This window comes from Lissotriton vulgaris, chromosome 2_1 (assembly GCF_964263255.1).
Source record: "Lissotriton vulgaris chromosome 2_1, aLisVul1.2, whole genome shotgun sequence".
In the NCBI taxonomy this organism is placed as follows: domain Eukaryota; kingdom Metazoa; phylum Chordata; class Amphibia; order Caudata; family Salamandridae; genus Lissotriton; species Lissotriton vulgaris.
Genome location: NC_141687.1, coordinates 181281337 through 181300976, shown reverse-complemented (window position 1 = coordinate 181300976; position 19640 = coordinate 181281337). Strand labels below are relative to the sequence as shown.

At 43.5% G+C, this 19640-nt stretch overlaps 1 protein-coding gene across 1 annotated transcript in view; it reads right to left on the bottom strand.

Moving 5' to 3' along the window:
• Positions 1-19640, bottom strand: part of TBL2 (transducin beta like 2) — an 89538-nt gene that overhangs the window by 16310 nt on the left and 53588 nt on the right. The window contains exons 5-6 of the mRNA XM_086954698.1: positions 13682-13808; positions 13326-13478 (exon numbers count right to left, since the gene is read on the bottom strand). Of these exons, the coding sequence (XP_086810824.1) occupies positions 13326-13478; positions 13682-13808 (280 nt within the window). The remainder of the gene's footprint in view (positions 1-13325; positions 13479-13681; positions 13809-19640) is intronic.

Here is a 19640-nt window from a genome sequence, read left to right as displayed (position 1 = left end):
AAGAGTTCTGTCGGGTGATCAGGTGGTAACCAAGTAGTCCAACAAATGTGAAGTTGTGTATCCCACCGTTGATCCACCAATGTAGGAAACAGGCTCTATATATACTACACCAAAATGAGGTAAAGTGTGTATAGAGTCCAGGTGACCCCAGAGGTAGGCAGAGGTTCAAGTTAGATAGAACATTACTCTCTATTTGTGGTATAGTGGTCGAGCAGTAAGGCAGTATTAGAGGACAGGGTTAAGCATTTGATGTACACACTCAGTCAGCAAATGAATTCACACACTCAAGGACTGAACTCTAGACAAATTGTTTATATGTATAAAAAATACACTGTTTTATTTTAAGAACCAAGCAAGTCTGGCGCAGGTAAGCATTAAATACTTTAAAGTAGTAAGTTGAAGAATGTAAACAGTTTGAAAATGCAATGAGAATTGTACTTTGTTTGATTTACAGGGGATGCAGTAAGTTGCAATACTTAGCAAAAACAGTACATTGAAATGAATAGGCTTTTTCAGTAAATTACAGGTAAGTTACTTTTCTAACTCAGTGCTGGATTCGGCACTGGGACATTTCCTGCAAACAGGTAAGTAAATGCGTTTTGGTTATTCGTATGATTTTTAAAGAATATTTTTAGATTTCAAAACTCCACACTTAGAAACTTTTTGAGAGAAAATTGTCAATGTTATCCTATGGAGGAAAGACAGGTTATCGATTCAAAGGTAAGTCATTGACTGTGGGAATTAAGGTTCTGGGGTTAGACTCAGTGGTCCCCCAGGGTCAGTGATGCACTCTTGGTAAACCTTCAGTAGCACAAGAGGTGCACCCTCAGTGGTACTGAGGCGCCTGGGTGCAGAGTAATGTTTAGAGGTCGGGCGCCCTGTGTTTTCCAATGGAGAACCTCCAGTTTGCAAAAGCACTGCAGGCAGGGAGACTAAAGACTTCTGGGTGCGATCACCACTTTGAGAGATAAGTTGGGAAGTTAGGGGTTGGTTCTGAACCATTAGGTTGGGCACACAAGGCCGTGGGGCGTTGTGTGCAGGGGTGCCTTTTGGGGTCGGATCTTCTTACCAGCTCCTGGTCGCGGTTTCCTGCTGCTGCCAGAGGCTGCACTTGAACAAATCCGGTATTTACTGTATAAGCAGTCTTTGGAAGTGAAGGTAGGTACGTCATCCAGGGTTTTTGAGGTTGCTGGCTGCAGGACACATCAGGGTTTCGCAGGAGCAGGTTCAAGGGGAGACAGGCCTGTAGGGCTGGGTCCAAGTCAGTGGTTGTCATCCTCTTGTTAGCTCTGCACGGCTCTTCGGTCCTTCTTCATATCTTCTTTCTTGTTGTTTCTGGATCTGAGGAAGCAAGGTTCAGAGTGCCCCCTAAATACTAGATTTAGGGGCGCTACAGGTAGGTAGAGGGCAGGGACCAATTACCTCCCTGGGGCGGGTACACCCACTATTGTGCCACCCGCCAGTGGAGGGGGCAGGAGCCTGTCCCTGGTTGGTTGGGTCCCCCCCATCCTCAAGATGGCGGGGACTCTGAGTTGTGCTTCACCTCCCCCCCCACCTGAGGGGTGGAGTTGGCAGGTGGGCACACCTCTCTCCCTTACTTGTTTTTCACGTCGGTTCTCCCACCCAAAGTAGGGGCAGAACCAGTGGCGACCAGTTGCTGAAAGCAGCAAGTGGTCTGGGGAAGCTCACAAAGGCGGCATATCTTTGAAGCTTCCCCATCGTGAACCCTGCCCATCCTGGAGGTGGAGGCTTGGAACCTCGGCCCAGGATGTGCAGTTTCAGGCCCCCGAGAGCAGCAGGCTCTCGACCTAGGGGTCCAGAAACATGTCTGTTGGTGGCAGCCAAAGCAGCCACTCAGTCAGGACACTAAAGTTTCAGGGGGCATCTCCAAGATGCCCTTTGTTGTACATTTAATATGAAATCCCACACTGGCATCAGTGTGGGTTTTATGTGCTAAGAAGTTTGATACTAAACTTCCCAGTGTACTAATTATGGTGTTGTGGAGTTCGTAATGACAAACTCCCAGCACTATATACTCTTAATGGCAGCACTGCACTTACAATGCCCAATAATGGACTTGGGCACTGTAGGGGCACAGGGCTCATGCACATGTACACTCACCACTGGCTAGTGCACCCAACTGGAGTGGTGGATGATCTAGGCCAGGGTAGTGGGTTGCAGGCATGGCACACACCGATGTATGGCATGTCAACTCTTCACTTTTGTTCTGGACCAAAACACGCAGCCTGCCAAGGCAGTGTGTGAGGGTAGTGGTACAGGACCTCCAAGGGTGGCACAATAAGTGCTGCAGCCCTTAGAGGCCTTCTCTGGTCACAGTGCCCTGGGTACCTGTGGTACCATTTAGCAGGGGCTGACCTGTGGCCAGAGATGCCAATTGGGTTTAGGTTTCAATGCATTTTTAGGGAAGGAACATAGGCCCTGGGTACCTGATTAGCAGGAGCCCAGGGCACACTTAGTCAAAGAACATCAGCGAAAAGTGGGGGCATACCATGCAGAAAGAGGGCACTTTCTCACATGGAGTGCTTAACGCAAAAAATAAAAAAGTAGTGCTTGAAAAGCAAGCAGTGGAAGCACAGAAGCTAGACAATGAAAAGAGATCATAAAGATGCTCTGCTTCATGGAAGGTACAAAAACAAGTACTTTCCCACTACTGTCTTCTTCGTGTGCTTCCCTCCCACATTCTCCATGTTACTCTCTTGCCTTTTGCAGGTCCTTCCCACCCCAGCACTCCCATGTTGCTTCCCAAAATCCGCACCCTCCTCTCGCACCCATTGACTCCTCTCCACCCCATACTCCCCACCTGTTGTCTGTTCATTTGTGTGCTTCCCCATCTTCCCCACCCGCTCCACGTTGCTCTTTCCCGTTGTTTTTGTTCCCGGCTCCCACCTGGTTGTGTGTTTTTTAAGTTACCAATCCCCAACTCGGATCGGTGACTAAGTAGAAAAAAAACATCCTTGCAATTTTTAGATGTGCACATGCGTGTGTTTTTGTTTGTTAGCCATGCTGCACAGCATAGGGTAAAAACCACCGGAAAATCTCAAAAAGTATTGGTTTTGCCAATGTTTGTTTATAAAGCACCAGATTTGAAATGCAGACTGGGCCACAGACATTCAGTGAAGAACCTTTAAATGATCAGAGATGAAGAGAGAGCAGGTAGCCTGACTGTGATGCCTTAGTACACAGCATGTGTTCTGTAATACTCCATGCTGCAAGAGCTAACAGCTAACGTAGTCATTACAGAAAGAATGATGGCCTAAATACCAGTTTTACGATAATCCAGTCTTAAAAAAAGTTAACTTTCCAGTGCATCCCCATATAAAAACAGCAAGATGACTAAACAACCTGCTCAGCGAGAGCAGAGCATTGAAAAGCACTGAAAATGGATACAAGTTTTATTTTTATTTTACAGAGGTAGAGGAGACAGGAGTAGTACCTAACTGCCCTGGTCACAGCCCAGAGAAGGAGCCCCTCCCCCCAAGCAGAAGGATATCGGATTTGTCTCAGTTTAGTTTACAGCCTTAGCATTCAACCAAGTCGCACCAACCAGAAGGTGTAGGACATAGCAAAAGCCCAAAGCTGCGAAGCAGAGATGCTCACATCGAGAGAGAAACATTGCAAAGTGGGAGACTCGGACGACCCTAGTGGTACCTCTGCACATCAGGGTTTTTATAAGAGGAATGAAATACGGTGTGGGTACAGTCTCCAGGAAAGAAGGCAGACATCCCAAAGAATTGACACAAATGCAAACTGTTTGAAGATGATGGGATGAGAAACTGTTCCAAAATGGTACTTGAATACCAGAGGATAAGAGCCAAACTACCACCACGATAGAAAATCATCCCGAGGTGGCCAACAGACGGAAGAAGAGCTAGCTTAGTGCCATAAAGGGAATAGGAGCCCGCTTGAAAGGCATCTAAGAGGCTGTTTTCCTCTATCAAGATTTAGAACTGCTAACGGACTTCCTTTTTCAAAAAAGGAAGAGAATTGCTTGGCCTCAGAGATCATCTTGTAAGGCATATTTAATGTAAAATCTGTGGTACAGCTATTGGCACTACCTCTCTCCTAAACATATTATCCCTTCAGTTGAAGTAGGCCTGTGGGTGTCAAGCTTTTTTAGTGTTTTTGTTGTTTTGAGACTTTTTTTGAAGTTTTTTTTTTACGTTTTGAAAACGTTAGCAAAGCAAATTAAGTAGTTTGCAGACTGCAACTTTATTGCAATCACTGCTTTTGACTAGTGCACTGTCTGAGCTCACTATGTGATCAGTTGCCCCTGCGTGCACAAGCCTTTGATGGCTCCTTGTTAATAAAAGTTGGATCCTGGTTGATGAACCGCACAATGGAGGCTGGATACAAGAAGCTCTCCCCTCCTCTTCTGATTAAACGAAGTTCAGTGTGCAAACCGCCAAAGTGGTTTCCTGTCTAGCAATTTAAACTTTTTCCTGAACTAAAGTGCGCCGACCGCCCCACAGCTTTACCGACAAAGATGGATGTTACCCTGTAAGAATCTGTTCCTGGCATGTAGTGCTTTGCATACTCCTGCAATCTAGTATTGGGTCCGGATGTGTGCAAGTTGTTTTTCTTCGAAGAAGTGTTTCAAGTCAAGAGGTAAGATGACTTCTCTTCTTAGTAATAGTGCGCAGGGACATAAACTCTCAATTGTTTTCCCACTAGAGGGTGAGAATGGAGTATTGGTAAGTATTAACAGAGATGTCCATGCATATGAAAGTATAGATAACTGCAATGACCAAAGGTGTCCGGGGAGGAGGGTGGGCGCAAGTGAATCTATAGCACTACATGCCAAGAACAGATGCTTACAGTGTAAGTAACAAAATCCATTTGAGGCATGTGTGGCTGTAGATACACATGCTTTGCATAGACTGGAGCAGTGCCCTTCGAAAGCGGCGGCTAACCAGTGGACATTACAGTTATTTAAAAAAAGTGTACAAAGCACTACCTGTCCTACATTAGCTTGTTGGCGTGCTAGAACATCCACACAATTGTGCTGAGTGAAAGTGTGTGGTGTAGACCATGTCGCCGCTTTACAAATGTCAGCTACTGGGATGTTGCCAAAGAAAATCATGGGTGCCCCTATTTTACAAGTAGAATGTGCTCTCGGGGTATAGACAACATTAGTTGATAAAGCATTTTTTAAATACATTTTAAGATCCTGCGGGAAACGCCCGATTTTGAAATGGGCTTCCCTTTATGAGGGGGTGCAAAAGCAACAAAGTTGTGTCTTTTGTCCCGTCATCATAATACATGAATGTTCTTTTGACATCTAGTGTATGAAGAGCTTTTTGCCACAGAACGTGGTAGAGGGAAGAAAACAAGTAGTTCAACTGATTGGTTAATGTAGAAAGGGACACTACCTTTAATAGGAATTTTAGGTTGGTACAAATAACCACCCTATCCCTATGTATTTGGAAAAATTGTTGTACTAAAGTTAGTGCCTGGAGCTCACGGTCATGCATTAGTGAAGTTATGGCAATTAAAGCAACCTTCCAAGAAAGAAATTAGAGGGGGCAATTGTGTAATGGTACAAAGGGTGGACCCATAAGTCTTGTGAGAACACTATTGAGATTCCATGCAGGTGGGACTCTGGGTGGTATGACTCTCTTAAGGCCTTCCCTGAAAGCCTTAATAACTGGCACTTTGAAAAAGGAAAAGTGTTCCCTTTTTGTAGAACGGCAGCTACTGCCACAAGATGTAGAGGTATGGAAGTGTAAGCAAGATCAGAGTGCTGTAAATGCAGGAGGTAAAAAATAACACTTTGTACAGATGCATTGAGTGGATACATTCTTTGGTTACAACAGTAAAAATAAAATACAAATATTTTCCATTTGGCTGCATAACAAGCTCTAGTGGTAGGTTTATGTACTTCCTTAAGAATGGCAAAACACACAATGTGACGGAATGTTGCACATTGGCAAAACATTCACCCCAGTCACAGATCTGGGTTTAATCCATCGTTATTTTGCTCACCACGCCACCCCAGTTCAGACATGGCCATATACATATCAGTCTTGACCCTGTGCCTCATGGGAACAGTCCAGCCCGAACTGCCAAGCCATGTCTTTCCTGGACCGGAATCAAGCATCCTAGGACTGGTTTCTGGCTGTCAGCCGTCTTCAGCCAGGATAGCTTGACTCCAGTGGCTTAGTGAGCACAGGATTTGCATATGGCTGGGTTCAAACTGGAATGGCATGGTGAGCAAAAAAACAATGGATTTAGGCCCAGATATCTGTACTGGGGTGAATGTTTGACATTGTTCTGCATTCTGTCCATCAACTGTAATTTTTGCATTTGGCAACCAGAGTGGGACGGGTATGTTCAGCCTTGAGTCCCGTGCTCTCCATACCACTGGAATCAAGCTATCCTGGCTAATGAGGGCTACAAGTCTGAAACCGGTCCTTGGATACTTGTTTCCAGTCCAGGGAGGACCTGGCTTGGCAGTTCGGGCTGGATTGTAGCATGGGGCACAGGGTCAAGACTGATTTGCATATGGCTGGGTTCAAACAGGAATTGCATGGTGAGCAAAAAACAATGGATTTAGGCCAGAGGTCTTCAAACTTTTTGATGCCGAGACCCCCTTGTAAAACCTTTTATGGCGTAAGGACCCTTTTCCGACAAAGGTTTCTAGAAACTGGTACTCCTCATCATCAACTTTTGACAACCATAAATGCGCCTGTTAGACCTCATCACATCCATCCATCATTCATCCACCCACACTTTCACACATCCATCCATCCTTTCATCCTTACATCCATCCTTCCATCCATACATCCATCCTTCAACCATCCACCCTTTCAACCATCCACCCTTTCAACCATCCACCCTTTCAACCATCCACCCTTTCATCCATCCACCCATCATTCATCCACCCACCTTTTCACACATCCATCCATCATTCATCCATGCAACCTTTTATCCATCCATACATCCATCCACCCTTTCATCCTCCCATCCATCCTTCATCCGTCCACCATTTCATCCTTCCATCCATCCTTTACCCATCCACCCTTCCATCCATCCACCCATCATTCATCCACCCACCTTTTCACACATCCATCCGTCATCCATGCAACCTTTTATCCATCCATACATCCATCCACCCTTTCATCCTCCCATCCATCCTTCATCCGTCCACCCTCTCAACCTTCCATCCATCCACCCTTTCATCCATTCATCCACCCTTTCATCCTTACATCCATACATCTATCCTTTACCCATCAACCCTTCCATCCATCCACCCATCATTCATCCACCCACCTTTTCACACATCCATCCATCATTCATCCATGCAACCTTTTATCCATCCATACATCCATCCACCCTTTCATCCTCCCATCCATACATCTATCCTTCATCCATCCACCCTTTCATCCATCCATCCATCCACCCACCCTTTCATCCATCCATCCATCCATCATTCATCCCCCACCTTTTCACACATCCATCCATGCATCATTCATCCATGCAACCTTTTATCCATACATACATCCATCCTTCATCCACCCTTTCGTCCTTCCATCCATCCATCCTTTAGCCATCCATCCTTTAGCCGTCAACCCTTTCATCCATCCACCCATCATTCATCCCCCCACCTTTTCACACATTCATCCATGCATCATTCATCCATACAACTTTTTATCCATCCATACATCCACCCACCCTTTCATCCTTCCATCCATCCACCCTTTCATTCATTCATCCACCCACCCTTTCACCCTTACATCCATACATCTATCCTTCATCCATCTATCCTTCACGCATTCACCCTTTCATCCATCCACCCTTTCATCCATCCATTCACCCATCATTCATCCACCCATCTTTTTACACATCCATCCATTCATCCATCCTTTATCCATCCACCCTTTCATCCATACATCTATCCTTTACCCATCCACCCTTCCATCCATCCACCCATCATTCATCCACCCCCCTTTTCACACATCCATCCATCATTCATCCATGCAACCTTTTATCCATCCATACATCCATCCACCCTTTCATCCTCCCATCCATACATCTATCCTTCATCCATCCACCCTTTCATCCATCCATCCATCCATCCACCCACCCACCCTTTCATCCATCCATCCATCCACCCATCATTCATCCCCCACCTTTTCACACATCCATCCATGCAACCTTTTATCCATCCTTCATCCACCCTTTCATCCTTCCATCCATCCATCCATCCTTTCATCCATCCACCCATCATTCATCCCCCCACCTTTTCACACATCCATCCATGCATCATTTATCCATACAACTTTTTATCCATCCATACATCCACCCACCCTTTCATCCATCCTTCCTCCGTCTACCCTTTCATCCTTCCATCCATCCATCCATCCATCCATCCACCCTTTCATTCATTCATCTACCCTCCATCCATCCACCATTTCATCCTTACATCCATACATTTATCCTTCATCCATCTATCCTTCACCCATTCACCCTTTCATCCATACATCCATCCACCCTTTCATCCATCCATTCACCCATCATTCATCCACCCATCTTTTTACACATCCATCGATCCATCATTCATCCATGCAACCTTTTATCCATCCATACATCCTTCATCCGTCTACCCTTCCATCCATCCATCCACCCTTTCATCCATCCATCCACCCTTTCATCCTTCCATCCATCTACCCTTTCATCCATCCATCCACCCTTTCATCCATCCACTCATGATTCATCCACCCACCTTTTCACATATCCATCCATCCATCCTTCATCCTTACATCCATCCATCCACCCATCATATATCCACCCACCTTTTCTGTGACTCTCTCATGGGGGGTAGGGGGGGGGGTCAGAATCTCTGTATCTTCTTCCTTCTTTCCCGCTCATGGGAGGGCATCTCTGTGCCTCCCTGCTGGGGGCGGGAGGGGGGGGGGCGTGTCACGGGACCCACAGCTCCAGGCGCGCAACATCCATTATACTCAAAGGGCTACACTACAGCCTGCTCCCCCAGACCCCACTCCCCACCCACTTTCCCCCCTCTCCCAGCTCGTGTGTGTGAGTCCGGCTGAAACCGTTTCAGGGACACACACACAGCCACACCCAAGTACTTGACAGGTCTTTAAAAGACCTTCTACTTGTTAACGAGCCTTTGATGTTTTTCACACCTCGGTGTGAATTAGGCCTCGCCATGAGCACGAATTGCATGCCCCTGACAGAATCTGCGACCCCCTACCAAGAACTCCACGACCCCCCTGGGGGTCGCGCCCCACAGATTGAAGACCTCTGATTTAGGCCCAGATCTCTGTACTGGGGTGAATGTATGATATTGTTCTGCATTCGGTCCATCAACTGTTGTTTTTCCTTAAAAATGGTCATGCATTCTGGTGCCAAATTTAGATATCTGAATTCTATGATTTTAGGTGCCAAATCGCACGGTTTAGCATTCTTGGGTTAGGATGTCTGATTAACACTAGATCGTCCAGTCAACCCTGTGACGGAGTCTACTGTTGTTTCAAACTTTCTTGTAAAGGATGCTAGTTTAGTCTTGCATGAGACACTATGGCAATGCACAATGCCATCATTCCCAAAAGACTCATGAAAGTTTTGACTGTCAGGAATTGATTGGCTTGAAATTGTGGTAGCAGCCTTTGAAAATTTTGAATTCTGGCTGCATTTGGATAGGCTAAACCTAATTGAGTGTTGAGCATAGCCCCTAGATAAGGTTGCAGCTGTCAAGGTTGAAGATGGGACTTTTGAACATGGATAGTGAATCCAAGTTAATGTTGGAGGTTTATGGTAATCTGAGTGTGTTGCGGACACAGAAAGTGTATACGGGCTTTGATAAGCCAGTCGTCTAAATATGGGAAGATATGAATGTTTTGTCTGAGTAAATGGGCTGCTACCACTGCTAAGCATTTGGTGAACACTCTGGGTGCAGTGGTGAGTGAATGGAAGGACTTTGAATTGGTTATGGTTTCCTGATATCACAAATCAGAGGTATTTGCGATGTGCTGGGTGAATGGGGATGAAAAAGTATGCGTACTTCAAGTCTAGAGCTGAAATGAAGTCTCCTTGCTGTGGAAAAGGAAGCACCGGTTGAAGTGTGATCATATGGAAATGCTTAGATAGTATGTAGTGATTCAGAGGCAGTGGATCTAAAATGGGCCGTAGGGAGCCATCCTTTTTGGGTATAAGGAAGTACAGAGACTAAACCCCTGATCCTTGATATTGTAGAGGAACTGGCTCTATAGCTCCTTTGAGTAAGAGAGCTTGCACTTCCAGTTTGAGCAGTTGGTGTTCCAAAGTTTGTGGGTACAAGGTGGAATATTGAGAGGAGTGCTGATAAGCTCCAGGCCATAACTGTTGTATAGTGTCCAACACCCACTGGTCCGATGTTATGGACTTCCAGTTGGAAACAAACTACGGTATTCAACCCCAGACAGGTGTAGAATGATTGGGGGAGGAGGGGGAAGGATAAGTGAGTCACTGTTTTTTGCCAGATGGAGCATTACGGGTTGGTGTACCTTTGCCTCGACCTATAAACTTGTTACCCTTGCAGTTACCTCTGAAATATCCTCTAACTTGAGAGGATTGGGTTTGTGACCTGTAGGAGGCTGCAGAGGCATCACTTTGGGACCTGCTCTACAAGAGGAGCAACAAAAGGAGTGGGTGTTCAAAGAGCCACCATAGATTTGGCAACCTCAGTATCTTTTCATTTTTTCTAAAGCCTCACCTACTTGTGGGATGAAGAGATGCTGCTTATCAAACGGAACATTTAGTAAAGTTTGCTGGACTTCTGGGTTAAATCAAGCGATATTGAGCCAGGCATAGGAGGACACTTATATTGATGCCTCTAGTGTCAGTATCCACAGAGTCCAGTGCGCATTTAATGGAGGAGTTGGAAATTAATTTTCCTTCCAGCACCCGTTTGCCTGACCTAGCAATAAGTTTGGATTCCTTATCAGCAGGTACTGTGTCCGCTGTAGTTTGTGAGTTTGCACGTTTATAGGCTGAAACTACTAGGGAGTCTGGTGGAAGCTGTCCTCGAATAAAAATTGGATCAGATGGTGCAGCCATATATTTTTTGTATCTACCCTACGGGTGATAATGCGAGCCTGGCAGGATCCTTAAAAATGTCATCGGCCTTGGGGATTCATGCCTCTGAAGAGATTGAGACGCCCAATGTGATGTGCACAATGTCTCAAATAACAAATCTTCTTCCATGGATTCCTTATGTAGTGTAACCCCATGGGATGCTTCTGCCCTAGCAATGAGCTCTTGATATTATATAGTATTAGGAGGTGATGGTTTGGCGGGGTTTAGGTCTGTATCTGTATTTCCCCGGGAGAGGTCAATGTCAATCCTGCCAGGGACCTGGTGGTGGTGCGTCATAAGTGTCATCATCCCCCCATTTGCATCTAGGTCTGTATGTGGAGATCCCAGAGGTGTAATATTTAAGGGATTCCGTGGTGAGTGAGGTACAGGTGGTGGTATGTGATATGGAGAAGCAACAGGATGCAGAGGACTGGTAGCCTTGTCCTTTTTCTTCATAGGTATCAGCAAATCAATGTCTTCTTGGAAAGAGGCTTGCAGCACTGATGCAGTCTTTGTAATAATGCGGCCAGTCTCTGGATGTATATGGATCAGTTTTGGTTTCAGATCGAGTCTTTCCTGTATTGTCTCTAAATGGGCTCCAGGAGTGTCGCAGGAGCAGATTTTGGTGCCAAAGGTTTCGGAAAGGACCCACTTTTGACTTTCGGAACCAGATTGGTTGGAGCGCAAGAGGTGGAATCTCAGCTTGCTGCAGAACCTGAAGGTTTCACATGTGCTTTCGGAATCCAGCCAGAGGGTGGGGCAGCTGAAGCTGAATCTTCGTGTCAACCATCGCCAGATGGCAGGGTTGGCCCAAAGTCTTTTGTTTTGTGGAAGTCCAAAGTTTTAGTGTGGGAGGTGAGGGTTTTGAGTACTCACTGCACCTTGATCCGGCAGCAGTTTGTGTGACTAAGTAGATCTTAAAGTCAGAGTCCAAATCTTGAACTGAAAAAGCCACAGAGGCCTCAAGATCTTCCTCTTCTGGTTCAATATCTTCTTGTCCAAAAATATTAGGCATGTGTTGGCATGATTTCACATCTCTGCATTTCTCCGAGTCGTACCAGATGGTCCGGCATGGTCTTTTTAGTTCAAAATGACTGACCGGCTTCACAATTTTCTTCTCTCTGCTCAGGAGATCTGCAATCTGTGCTGAATTGAAACGGAGTCCGTTCCATCAACAGAGCATCATTGATGGAGTCAAATGAGAGTAAGGTAGCTCGAAAGGGTGAGGCCAAAAGGCCGCGATCGGAACATTCTGACCTGATGAATGAGAGTCTTCCGAATTTCATTATGCAAGGGAGAAAAACGTGCTCGAAAACGACACCAAGGGTAGAGTGGATTACACACTGAAAGGATGCCAAAAACGGTCTGAAACCGGAGCACCGTAATACATTACCGAACCAGATGGCGAAGAGAAAATATTGGACTCGATGCCCATGAGGACTATTACCAAGAGGAAGAGTCACCTTACCCCGTAACATGAAACACTTCTTCGAAGAAAAACAACTTGCACACATCCGGACCCAACACCAGATGGCAAAAATATGCAAAGCATGTGTATCTACAGCTCACATGCCTCAAACTTATATTTTAACTCTTAAGGTTAAAATGTTGAGGCGGTAGATACTGGAGAGGTTTTTGTTTTGTAAAAATGGATTCAGTAATTTGTGATGCATATAAGGAGATACGCAATGTTTGAAGGATTTTTAATTTGTTATATTTGAACAGGCTGGTCCTCAAACTGTGGGCTGAGATTGTTGGATTCTATAAATGTACTATTTAAGTTCTTTTGTTACAATGGAGCACTGCCAGTGGGCTTATAGACTATAGGATGAACTGGAAAAAACGCAGGAAGACAAGTAGGCATAGCTTTGGCATGCAATGCAAAGAGTATGTCCTAAAGACCTTCAGGACCATCTTAAATGATTTCGACCAGGAACACAAGATAGATGCAACCAACAGTTTCTGAAAAGAAAACGATGTGGGGACAAGAAAAAGAGGAACTGAGTAAATGGCCACCACAGTCTATATTACAGACACAAAATAACACACAAAAGCCCCTATAATAACATGAATGAACTGCAAAATCTTTTAAACTGTTCTAGGGATCTGGCCAACCACAAAGTAAAAACTCAATAAGTTCAACACTTTGACAAAAAACAATGTGAAGACAAAAAGCCATCAGATAAATATGAAAAATACATGCTTTTATTTTGCTAAAATGTGCTTACCGCCTGGAGTCGTTTGAAAAGGAAAATGAAGATACACCAGCGGAATGACCTTTCAGATCGAAAGCCCTTGCCACTTCTTGGAAGTCACCAGATTTACTGAAGCATACCTCCCACACCTTCACATCAGGGGTAAATCCACAGGATGCCACAAACCTAATGAGGGAATATTATAGCATTTAGGGATAGCAAAGTCTGCTGTCCAGAGGAAGACAAAACTAACAAGTTCACTCTTCTCCCTTCAGAAGAATCATCCCTCAGTATTGCATCGGATTGTACAGTGTGATGAAACATCTCACAAAGGCTACAATACAGAATTCAGAGTCTCAAGCAGAGAACACATTAAGTATAGGGCTCACCTTCCGCACGGTGATACTGCTGCATACGCGTTAGTCATTTGATTGGTATTGATGTTAGCCAACACTTCCCCTTTCAGGTCCCACACAAAGATGTTGGTGTCACTTGAAGCCGTCATGATAAACTTCCCTGGCAAAAAACAAATAATATAGAATGTAATGCGAAAAATGTGTAAGAAAGATTGCATATTTTCATCAGTTAACTAAACTAATTGCTAGCAATCCCTCAGGTATCAGAGCATGAACTGTTTAAGAACAAACACAGCAGCAAGAACCAAAAGCTTTTAGATTGAGGATAGGTGCAGAACTCTAGGATCAAAACCCACAATCTATGCATCACTAATTAATTCTCTGCCAACTGCAAAGCATCTAATGAACATAAAGCATAGAACCCAGAACTCCCATTTAGCATGCAAATACTTTTCAATGAGACTTCTACAGTCAGTTGACTAGTAACCAAAAAAAACCTTTTAGAAGTAGGTGAACTGTGTCCTCTCACCACCCTGCCTTAAAACACCTGCTAAGATTTTTGACAATTACACCAGTTACAAAACATTAAAGCTAATCTTTACAATTTTACTGTAAAGGTTACTGTTCTGGTACAGATTTAAGAGCAGGTACAAAAATGTGTCACACTTCAGCAATGTATACAGGAGAAGGTAGAATCCTCTACTAACCAATGTTTTGATTTGTGTTTTCATCCTGATTTCATCTAAATCACTATTCAAAATTTTTCTTCTAAACGAACAACAGTTCTTTGCCTAAAGAGGGAGATCTGCAACATAAGAACTTGATATGCTAGAGACGTCCAAGACCACAATTCAGGCAGGAAACACCATCATCTACAAGAAAGATGTCCACTGTAAGCGCAGCCCCACCGCTTGCTACCAAACCTGGTAAACTCTAGACTCAAATACTCCTCAATTAGGGTTCATGTCACATTAAGGACTACCATGCCGTTCTCCATGGTACCAAACAATTTTGCATGGCGTTTGTGTACTTTCTGCAAGTAGCAAAACCATAATCCTTGCTCTCACCAAGGATCGTTTCTAGTTTAAGTACAAGAACCAACAGTTCTACTTTAAAAAAAAAAAACCTGCCTTAAGGTATTCAAGGAAATGTTCATTTTGAAGGTGTTAATAGGTGTCCATGTCAATCAACTTGTTGTTTAGGGATAATTAATATTTCCGGCAGAGAAGACCCAACTGTTCTTGATCAAAATAGGATTCAAGATTCATGTTGATATTATCACTGAAAGTTATGGATCGGACACAGGCCAGGAAATTTTGATAAGTTACACCCTATGCAGCCCTCTGCCATAACAAGGCATTTCTGCACATTGCAAGCAGATGGATAGTGGATAAAGATGCACTCCATATTTGAGAGCCACTTCTGGTTAGCTTGAAAACAGCAACATGGCAGACATGCCACAGGTTCATAAAGCACTATTGCTTGCTAGGGAGAAGTCTGGGTTAGAAAAGTGTTGGTTAGGCACATTATTTAGTAAGCTTAGCCTTAATACCCTCTTGCCTTGTTACTATTGTATTGCTGTAAAACTATGAAAGACCTATTGTGGGACAATCAAAGGTCACTTATGAAACAACAGTCTTCCAGCATTGGTACCTTTCACAGTTTGATACAAGAACCTCCATCCCTCCCTCCCTGTGTTCCCTATGACACGAATACTTTTTCTGCTCACTTGTACCATGAAGAAGTGAGACTTGGTGCCACCAAAGGGAGCAGTATACATAGCCTATCCATACCATTTGTTCAAATACAAACTCAAACAATGAAGAGGATTGGATACGGTTGTTGTATTAAATGTGTTTTAATACTGTTCTGAATAACATATCTCTGGAGATTCCCAGTGATGAATGAATAAATAAACCCACAGAGATCAATGCAGGGGCGTCCCAGCGCTGCAGAGGTTGGGCTAAGCGGAGTACGCTAGACTTAGGCGGATTTTTCAGAAGATTTATTAAAAGGATGATTTATTAAAAAGCCAAGTTTTAAGGAGCTGTAGAAACTATTTTCAGCAGTCAGTTTTGATCAAAGAGACACTTTCAGGTGAAGCATCAATTCAGATGTGGAAACCATAAACCACTGCATTCAGGCAGGAAGGAGTTCAGGGGCAAAGCTGCTAGGAAGGAGCGGGGTGAACTGCAAAGGAGAGAATTCACTTTAAAGCCTATTGCTATTAGCACAGATCAAGATCAGTGGCTGGCCCACAATATCTGCATGAATTTGTTAAAGAGCTTACAAATCTTTCCGTTCCCTCCGCTTCTATGAACTTTCCTTGGGTGTTGTCCCCATAGTGAAAAGCACATGTATGGGAGGCCGGTGTTTTACGTTTCAGGGCACCAACCTATGGAACGCCCTCCCAGAGCCTCTAAGAAGTTATCCCTCGCTGGCTATCTTTCGAAGACAGCTGAAGACCTGGATGTTCTGAGCTAGCGAAACCTAGATAGACCCAATGGGGTAACTGTGCGCTGTATAAAACTTCATAATAATAATAATAAATGTCTTTTGACATGTACGAGCTACAGACCTTCTTTAAATGTTATATTTATAAAAATATCCAATCTAATGGTGAAGTCCGATTTATGAAATACATTGAAAATGTAACGGTTAGAAAGTTACCTTTACTCTGCCTGAAGATACTGGAGGCTCATTTTCATCAGCCAGGCCTGAATGAGGCGTGAAAGAGGAGTGAAAACTGTTCTCAAAGTAGACACAACAACCAGACTGCGAAGGGGTGTATTCTTCCCCTTGGCCAGTTAGGGTGGAACCAGGAACGTCATTAACTTAAAAGCAGCCTGTCATGTCAAAAATTGATAGGCGACACCTGGAAAGGTCCAGCATTCATCCCTCATAGTCGGGCAAACCCGATGGGAGAAAAGCTGTCCCCAGAACCGGATTGGAGTGAGAAGAGAAGGGTACTGCTCATTACCCATGCCACACCTCTGGTTGGCACACAGGCTGTGCACAAGGGAGAAACAGTTTCTCCATCTTAAATTTTGAGTGTGAGAGGGACTGTTTGCATTAGCATAAATAAAAACTACTGAAAAAGTGGGTAGAGTGGCCCGAAGGAATTTTTACGCCATTGGTTAGGGAATGCCCAGGCGTTACCTCCAACTAACCATGCATAAATATGGCACCTCCTGAGAACACTTTCTGGACCTGCAGAAGATCAGAAGAGGACTGGGCATGCAGTTTGTGACCTAGGAGGAGCCCTGCTCCCTCTTGTACAAAGGACAAAGATGTGGACTCAAAGGGTCGGTTGACTGACCTCTTATGTGGCTACAGGGACACACCAAGCTGCAAGAGACCTTTTCCCTTCAGTGGCTACCAACTGGCTCTGAACTGGATTTTGCGGTTGGCCTCAAGCTGGCATATTGGATTGTTGTTGTTTTAGTGTCATTTTTCTTACTATAGTTTTGTGGTTTTAGAAAGTTTTTTTATTTTGTGTTGTGTCTTTTACTTTTTAAGTGCTTTAGTACTTCTAAATGTTTTACACACTTTCTCTAAGTTATGCCTCTCTGCACCTAAATTACTAAAACTATTAACTTGACTATTAACTTGACCTAGCAAATTTGTGAATGTATTACTTGTGGTGAACTCCTATTTACCCCCACTAATAATCCACTCTTACACCCAATCGCTCAATGTCAAAAAGTTTATTTATGCACTCAAATACAATCAAATGGCAAAAAGAAAAATATAAAGGATGGAGTCCAGCAAGAAAGGTTAGAAGATGTGGATGGAGGGGATGAAGAGAAGGTGGAAATTGAACTGAGCTGTGCAGAAATCACAGTCCGAATGAAAGATAAATGGAAACATTTTACAAAAGCAAAGGAGTGAGAAATACATTGATCGTCTGGTAAGGCCCTGGTTACACAAAAAGAGTTACATGTCAGTCCGGAGTTGTGTAATTATCGGACCATACTATTTTCCTCTATCAAATATTAGCAGTAAAAAAAGGCCTGCTAAAAAGGTAAAATATGTGATATTCAATGTGTTACATGCAGATGCTGCACGCTATGCTTCTTTTCTAAGGAAAAAACAAGGAATAGGAGGAATTTACAGGGTGCAGTACATACCTCACTACGATCTGGCCGACTGGTAACTGGGGCGCTTACATATGGACATATTTAATGGGTCATATTCCTAACTTCTTTTCGAGAAAATAATAACCTTCTATTGTCTTTTTTAACAGCTCTTTTGTGAAAAAGAATTTTCTACAAACACTGTATGTGAACGACCGTGATGGCATACAGATAGATATGACACTCAAAGTAGCCACCCCACATCTCCGAAAATGGCAGAATTAGAGATAGCTGTTCTGAATTCAAAGTAGCATTGCCTATTACATCAACAGAAAGGTTTGTTCATTTGTTAAAATAATTTTTGCCTTAAAATGTATATTCTACATAGCATCAAATTTAAAAGAGTATCTGTAGACCAGGCGTTCATAAGCAATCCTAATAGGAGGTACGATCAGTAGTAGCCTATTTAGGTGAAATGTTTAAAAATAACAATGCTATTTAAACGTTTCAAATAAAAGACACAGAAAAGGGAGATAGAATTGCAAGAATAAAATTAAAATTTTATAATTTCCCACCCATACACCGTAAACTATGCATTTCAGGCATACAACTGAAAATTGAGTTGAGCCACAATCTATCACAGGTGCTTTGAACTTTCATTCTGCGGTCCATCACCTTGCCATATTTTCATGGGGTTATCAAAGGCAGAATTCATTCTTTCACTTTTAAAAGGTTACTTGATTATGTTAGACTTTCAAACTTTCAAAATTAGTTTTTGGGAAATTAGTAATGCAGGCGCAAGCCACCTTTTTTCAGGGGTAGTGAGCCTTTTGTTGCATCCCATAAAAGTAGTGTCATCAGTGGGGTCCAATCAGTTTCTTATCAGGCACAAGATTGTCAATTAAGGGAATCTAGGCAACTCCACCACCATCTGACAAATCCATAAAGATATCTTAAGCCACTTGACACCCCAACATACGCTGAACAGTTTGAAACAGAAATCGAATACAGTCCAAATACTATTTCTTGTTGTTCCATACACATATTAAGAGCCGACTTCCACAGAGCAAACCTAATTTACACTGTTTTGTACTTAATGCAGTCTAAATAGAACTAGAATCCTGTCTCTCACTGAATTTTACACTAGACCGAGCTCTTGAGATTATCTGCTTCTGCGACTAGGATCGCCTTGTCTTTACATCTGGAGTTGGTAAAGTCTCACTGACACCTTTATATACGAACATACCAGGTGGTGTTTACATTACTTTATCCGGAAACTTAAAATAAGAATATTCATTACGCTCAGGTTAAAGGGTACTCATGGCATGCTCTTCTATTTACACCATCTCCTTGATTTCGGTTTGGTTTCAGAATGTAAACAAAAATGGGATTTCCACAGTGTGAATGAGAAAAAAAAAGGGTTACATTTCCTTTCACGAAACTGCCCCTTCCACACGCAAAGGCGGCAAGTGAGGGGAAGGTACCCTGCATCATAGGTCACTTACATTTACTGCGGGCACTACAATTATGGATGAGAAATGCAGAACAGTCAGAATTCAGGCACAGATAAACCTGCTAAGAAATAGCCATACATCGGTTGTATGCTTCAAATACCAGTTAAGATGAATAATTTATAGCAGTATGCAAACGCCTACTCACTTCCAGAGACAATCTGTAGTTTTTCAAAGAGAATGGACTTCGCCCAGACTGTGTCTTAGGCAAAGAGCTAGACTTTGGGAAAGAGTAATGAAACAGTCTGTGATGAACAGAATTAAATGAGGACTTGCACTTTCAGTTATTGCACATATTGTGTACATCATTATGGCTTGCCTAGATCATTTGTTTGCAACGTCTGGGTTAGACAGGAGATTGATCACTTCATGGAATCTCATGCTGACACCCAAAAGGCCCAAGCC